This window comes from Ixodes scapularis, unplaced genomic scaffold (genome assembly GCF_016920785.2).
Source record: "Ixodes scapularis isolate PalLabHiFi unplaced genomic scaffold, ASM1692078v2 ptg000005l_1___fragment_1__unscaffolded, whole genome shotgun sequence".
NCBI classification, from domain to species: Eukaryota; Metazoa; Arthropoda; class Arachnida; order Ixodida; family Ixodidae; genus Ixodes; species Ixodes scapularis.
In genome coordinates this window covers 1329893-1336957 of record NW_024609885.1, presented here as the reverse complement: position 1 = coordinate 1336957, position 7065 = coordinate 1329893, and the positions used below count along the sequence as shown (strand labels likewise).

At 50.2% G+C, this 7065-nt stretch overlaps 1 protein-coding gene across 1 annotated transcript; it reads right to left on the bottom strand.

The window, feature by feature from the left end:
- Positions 1–2907: 2907 nt before the first annotated feature.
- Positions 2908–3816, bottom strand: LOC121833853 (Fanconi anemia group J protein-like). Its single transcript, XM_042287561.1, has one exon. The coding sequence runs from the start codon at positions 3814–3816 to the stop codon at positions 2908–2910; it is 909 nt and encodes a 302-aa protein (XP_042143495.1).
- Positions 3817–7065: the final 3249 nt, after the last annotated feature.

The window sequence follows — 7065 nt, the reverse complement described above, 5'->3', positions numbered from 1 at the left end:
TTTGGTCAGATGGGCCGATACGAATGGGTTTAAATTTTCTCCCGAAAAAACAGCTTGTGTCAACTTTTCTCGTCGACGTGGTGCTCTTCAGGAACCGTCTTTGAACATGTATGGTTCTCCTATTGTTGTAAAAAATGAGCAGAAGTTTTTGGGCCTTGTGTTCGATTCCAAGTTGACTTTCGTTCCACACATTAAGAGATTAAAACTCAAGTGCCTTAAATCTCTAAACATCCTTAAGGTCTTGTCACATGCATCATGGGGCTCGGACCGACTGTGTCTGCTGCGTATCTATCACTCAGTCATTCGCTCCCAGCTTGATTATGGTTGTATTGTCTATAACTCTGCTCGGGCATCAGTTCTAAAGATGTTAGATCCTATTCATCATCAAGGACTGCGACTGGCTATTGGTGCATTTCATACCTCCCCAGTGCTTAGCCTTTACGCGGAAGCAAACGAATTGTCCCTTGAGTATAAGAGGTTTTCCCTGGGTTTTATGTACTCTGCCAGGGTTCGCTCGGTCGCGGAGCACTCCGTTCGAGAGAATATTGAGACGATCAAGTTCCAACGCACATTTGAAAACAAACCTTCCACAGTCCCCCCTTTTTTTATGAGGAATAATACTGCAGCACAATCCGTTGGGATGGATGCAAAGCCTCAGTTGGTCCAATACCCTCCGGAAATAGCTCCATGGAACAACTGCCAGATACATTGCGACCTTACACTGACCAAGTATAACAAAAAGAATGTTCCACAGGAAGTCATAAGGCAGAACTTCTTTGAGCTTCAGACCAAATATCACAAGTATGCCAGTTTTTATACAGACGGGACAAAAAAAGACTCCGTAGTAGGCTGTCCTATGTTGGGACCATCGGTAAATCAGGTGAAGAGAATAAATTCAAAAGCCTCTATACTAACAGCAGAGCTTTATGGTTTGTTGTTAGCTGTTGATTACATAATCAAAAAACGCCTTTCTCACGCTGTAATCTACACCGACTCTTTAAGCTCTCTGAAGGCTGTCGCATCAATGAACCGTGTAAAAAACCCACTGGTTTCTGAGTTAAAGTACAAGATAATCCTGGCTGCAACGAAAAATTTTGACATAGTCTTATGCTGGGTTCCTAGCCATGTTGGCATTCCTGGAAATGAAGCAGCTGATAGTGCAGCCAGTTCTGCTAATGATAGAGAAATTGACACACACCAAATACCCTACAAAGATTACCACAATTATCTGAAACGTTGCATCAAAGCAAAGTGGCAGCTGCAGTGGAACGGCGAAACCGGCAACAAACTACATGCAATCAAACCTCTTCTAGGCGAGTGGGAGAGCGCCCGACATCGGGAGCGCTTTTACGAAGTCGTACTGTGTAGGCTACGAATCGGTCATACTCGTCTTACACATGGACACCTCTTGAGCGGGGAGGAGGCCCCTGAATGTGTGCACTGCAACCTACCTCTAAGTATTATGCACATACTCATTGAATGCCCTATGTATGACCAATGCCGGTATAAACACTACTCACTGCTTTATAAAGAACACATTCCACTACACCTTGCCTTACTACTAGGTGACGAACCGCTCATTCCATATAGTTGTGTTTTTAATTTCCTCACAGATATCGGCCTTCTACACCGACTGTGATTTTACTTTCTATCCTAAACTCATTGTCATATTGTTTACACTTATACACATTCATGTTCATGGTTTTATCATACATTTCGCTACAATAGCTCTTTCCTCTTCTTAAACCCGAATTGCAATAGTATAAGCTTGGCGCAATATAGCCTTAGTTGCTGATGCGCCAAAAAACCCCTCAATCAATCAATCAATCAATTTCGCTCAAACGCGAGTACAGAGCTTCCAAAGAAACACCTTCGACAATCATTCGTACGTATTTTATTAAGACCATAGATACCATCGGCCTTTCTTGCACGGCACGTAGTTTTCGCAATGTCCAGAGAGTGGTGCAATAAACTCGTGCGTAAACTCGTGGTCCGTGTTGACGCACACTTGTCGAGAGAGTCTTCGCAGGTCTCTTCGGTACGCGAGAATGTCCTTCTCCAACTTGTCTCGCTGCACGTTGTCCGGGTCGAAAGACGCACTCAACTGGTCTCGAATGTTGCGCAGCATGTCGTTCCGGATCTCGCCTCGAATCCAGTCGAGATGCCCGTCAACGATGTCGTAGACACCGACGCCCACCTTTATGCAATAGAGAAGAATCTCGACGAGAATCCACTCGGTGGCCTTGGGCTTTCTCCAAAAGTGCAACACCAGCTCGCGCGTGTCTGCGTCCGACAGTCCGTGCAATCTTTCGTACAATTCCATGAGGTTTGAGACGATTGTCGGAGTAAAATATATGCCCAGCTTCTCCATGGCAATCTCCACTTCTCTAACGTAGGTGTCATATTCGTCCGAAGAGGGAGGTATCGGCGCAGTCATAAAGTTTTTCAACACTCCTGCGTCGAACTTGTCCCTTCCACTAGTCCACAGGTTGTATCTCGTTTGAAATTCTTCTACCGACGGTAGAGTATTGGCGTATTCAATCACGCACCATTCGAGTATAGTCTTGTCAGACAGTCCCCGCTTGTCCAGTGGAAGAGTAGCGACTCGTACTGGAGCCTGGTCGGCCGAAACGGGATCGCTGTTGACCGAAGCAGCTGGTGTAGGAGCAGTCTCGCACGTGCACGATTCGAGTATAGGCTTGTCGGACGGTCCCCGCTTGTCCGATGGAACAGTACCGACTCGTGTTGGAGCCTGGTCGGTCGAAACGGGATCGCTGTTGACCGAAGCAGCTGGTGTAGGAGCAATAGTAGCGTCGCGAATCGTGCAATACCAGTAAGCGTAGCCCTGTCGGCTAGCCGTGTATCTGTGTTCGCGCAGATACGTGTGCAAACTGAGGATGTGCATTTTCATAGACGACCGTTCAAAAACGAGTTTATCTCGAGCAAAGATTTCTTCGTGTCTTTGAAGGTGGACGACTCGTCTTCGCAGACCTGGACCCAATGCGATAAGTCGCTCCAAACGTCGGGTCTAAAATACCTACTGTCGAGCAATAGGACGGCCCCCCAGTCGTTCACGTGACGTACGCAGCGTCCCACGGACTGGTTAACCGCTCGCATCGCCTGCGTTTTATACCATTCGTCCCCGTCTCCGCCCCTGCTGCGGTTAAACTCGACCTTGACCTTTACGTCCGGACTGTGATACGACGGATAGGGTAACCCCACGGATACGACGAGTCGAGCCAGCGAATCGGAGAAGTCGACGCCTTCACTCATTTTGCCTCTGTGCACGACTAGAAACAGGGCCACCGTGCCGGGCTCTCCGTCAATCAACGCAGTCTTGTACCTATGGAACAAGAGGTCCGAGTTTTCAGAATCTTCCAGAAACAGATGCCCGCCGACCACCTTGACCAACTTGGGCCATAGAGGCACTTTGCGCCACACGTCTGGACAGGTCTGAAGTAGCTTGTAAGAAGGGAAGAAGCACAGGACGCCAGCCTTTGTTTCGCCGACATTTTTCTTCAGGATCTTGGTCGACTCGTAGACGACGGAACCTACGGCCTTGAGTAGCTCTTCGTTCTGGCATGCGCTGTAATTCATGTAAAACTCTTTGTCACCCTTGAGCGAATGCGAGATCCTACGGACAAAGACGTGACGCTTGGACAGGACGTGTTCCTTGGCGGACACCTTGTGAGTAAAGAAGACGCCCAATTCCTTTTCGTACGACGACATCGGACTCAGAGTCCCCGAGGCCAGGACGATAGAGTGCGTGCACGACGACACAGACTTCATGGCGTAACTCGAGTCCATGCAGGTCATCCTGAGTTCTGGCGACTCGCGACCCTGGACGACAAACATTGCAAAGCCTTGGGCACCAAATATCTCGGGGTAGTAAAACTGAGTGACGATGCGGTCAATCAACGTGGTGTTTAACCGGTCGGACAAAGGATGTCGAGACGTTAAGGGACTCACGACTTGACCCAGGCTCACGTTGTCCGTCTTGAGGTAGCGTCTCGTCTTGGCCAGGAGATCATCGCCGCGAACAATCGCATATCCAACGTCGTTCATCATGGCCAGGAGCCCCTCGAAGAATTCGCGAAGCTCGACGTAGCGAGAAAATCGTCGTGCGTACGTCTGAAGCTGCGATCTGGACACTTGTAGGGACATGGCGTCTCTACAAAACGTTTCAATGTTGTGCGCCTCGTCGAGGATCAGAATCGCGCCGCTGAGATTGATGTTGAGCGTGCTACGGACGAAGGGATCGATCAAGTAGTTGTAGGGAGCCAGCACTATTTTCGACCTGGCTACGTAGTACTGTTCGTTGACGTAGTAGGGGCAGATATCGTTTGCAGCACAACTCTCCACCAAGTCCTCGATGTCCCTAACGTCGGGCAAACGCGTCTCTGGTCCATGCTGCTCTTTCCAATTGCGGTAGAATCGGCACGTCGACGAGGCCCTGTGTTGACTGCAGAGTTGGGGCACGTTACCGCTGTGGACTTCCCGTTCCAAGAGGCAGACTCGGTCCTTGCCGACGAGACGAGAAATGTGCGCGGCGTCTCCGATGAACGCCTTGGCCACCGCTACCATTTGGTCGAGCTGTTGGTGCGTTCTAGAGCAGAGGTAGATTTTGCCGCTGGGTCGTGTCGTTATCCATTCGCGAACGGCTCCGAGCATGGCCATTGTCTTGCCCGATCCGGTAGGAGCTTCTATCATGACGTTGGCTTTTTCTCCGAATCCGCGCAACATTGTTTCAAAGACGTCCACTTGTACGGGGTAAGGTATCCGGTCGCCCGGTAGTACGAGCCGGTAGCGGGGCGCCTCTTCCATACCCGCCAACGTTCGTTTTTGAAACGATTATACCGATCGTTCGTCTCGTCTTCGGAACTATAAATAGTCTGAGCGGAGTGGTTGACCTCGTCGTCCGTAATCTCTCCCTCCTCTTTTTCATCATCGCCATCGTTCCATTCGTCTAACACTATCCATTCTTCTTCTTCTTCTTCTTCTTCGACCTTGGTCATATCTACGTCGTTACTCATGCTTACGCGAGGAGATTGAGACGAAAACTCAACGTGCACGGTTTTTTTTAATTTTTATTGCCCAAACAAAGGATACCTACACAACCAGTCAAGGTAATCGCAAACTCTAAAGTGCCTCGGATCTACGCTCTCGTACAGGCTCATAAAATCTCGATGCACTCTGGCGTTTTTCACGGTGCGTGGCTCGACGACGCTGCAAACGACTCGATCGGGAGTCATGTCAAGCAGGTAACTCAACTTGCGAACGCAGGCCACAAAGAAGGTGAGAGAGTCGGTCAGAGTCAGACACAGAATCTTGCTGGCCTCTTCGTAGCGAAAGGCGGTCGCGTTCGCGTACACTCGACCGCTTTCGAACGTGTAGTCGCAGATCACAGAACCGAGGGCGCTTGCGTCGTCACGGTAGAGGCGAAAGTCGATGTATCGACAGGCCGTCTTGAGGTACCAGACTTCCGTCCGAACCAGTCTCATGTAGACGTACACGTTGAGTCTGTATCTGTTTTTCGTGCGGCTATGGAATAGATGCAGCGCTGCGCCTACCGTCATGAAGGGGCGGCCGACGAGAAGGATCGTCGCCGCGTGCATAGTCTCCAAGGCGTAGAGAAAGTCGACAAAGACGCTGGAGTCGCCGGGATTTCGAAGTCCGGTCGCGATGGTGTTTGCCAGGTTGTCGTAGTATACGCGTAACATGATTGTAACGTCGATTTCAAATAAAAAACTGAAGTTTCCCGCTTATATCGTTAGAGGAGATGGATGGTGAGAATATGGCGCGCATAAAAAACGCCTCAAACAACGTGACCCGGCAAAAGAGGACGGTAGCCAAGAATAAGAAGAAGCAGCAATTGGACAGTCGACAGCCAACGACTGCCGTGGACGACGTTCTCTGTAAGAACGAATTGCGTCGATTGGCCAAGGAGATGGAGATCGATCGCATATCAGAGAACGTGTACGGTAACATGCAATTCGAGGTCGATAGATTCGTCACCGAGGTCGTCGGAAAGGCCGTCGTCTACGCCCAGATGCAACACCGCAAGACGCTTTTTGTAGATGACGTGACCCGAGCTCTTTCCGAATACAACATCAAAGATTACGGCTGACGTCCAGGACTAATACAAAACACCTAACAATGTCTAATAAGAATAACGTTATACTCAAGAAGCCTCCTTCTCAGTTTGAAGAACGACTCGAAAAGTCGATGGACGACTATTTGCGAGTGCACATTAAAGACTTGTACGATAGAGCCGGGGCGCACACGGGGTACAGGACCGACAGAGAGATAATGAAAGCCGCGTACGATTACATCGTGGCCAAGTATCGCAACGTTATACTTGGTCTATTTAACGACGTGACCCGAATGAACGACGTGATTAACGAATACACCGCGTTTCTTTTTCACTTTAAGAGGTCCGCCGAGCTCAAGGCCGAACACGAGAAGGTGGCCGTGCCATCCTTAAAACACGTCATCGTCAGAATGTACAGAGATCAGAACAATCTACTCGGCAAGTTCCTGGCCACGGTGTACACGCGAGACAGACTGAAAGATGCCGGCGTCGAGGTGGTCATGAAGACCGAGGAAAAAAAGCTGTACGACGCCGACCTTCACGACGTAGACAGCCTGATCGAGACCTTTTACGACAACGGTCTGGACTATGTCGGCGTCGAGTCTTTAATTTCCAGCTACAACTCGAAGCTGAGGGGTGTCGGTACCAAGAGACGACTTTCGGACGACGCTAGACCGTCTCTTCGGGATAGCACGAACGAGTCGCCGTCGACTCCTCCTCCTCCTCCCCCTCCTCCTAAGGAAAGGACGCCCATGGAGAAGGAGTCGAGCGTCGCCCAAACATCAGCTCAGACTGCGGCGGAGGCGGCCAATAGACGGCGGTCGGACGACGCGATACCGTCTCATCGGGATTCGGCTCCTCCTAGGGAAACGACGCCCAAAGAGAAGGAGTCGGGCGTCGCCCAAACGTCCCCTCAGACTGCGGCGGAGGCGGCCAAGAGACGACGGTCGGACGACGCGATACCGTCTCTTCGA

Bases quoted from the DNA above. Each gene is read 5' to 3' on its own strand.
- LOC121833853 (XM_042287561.1), bottom strand. From the start codon at position 3,816: ATGACCTGCATGGACTCGAGTTACGCCATGAAGTCTGTGTCGTCGTGC.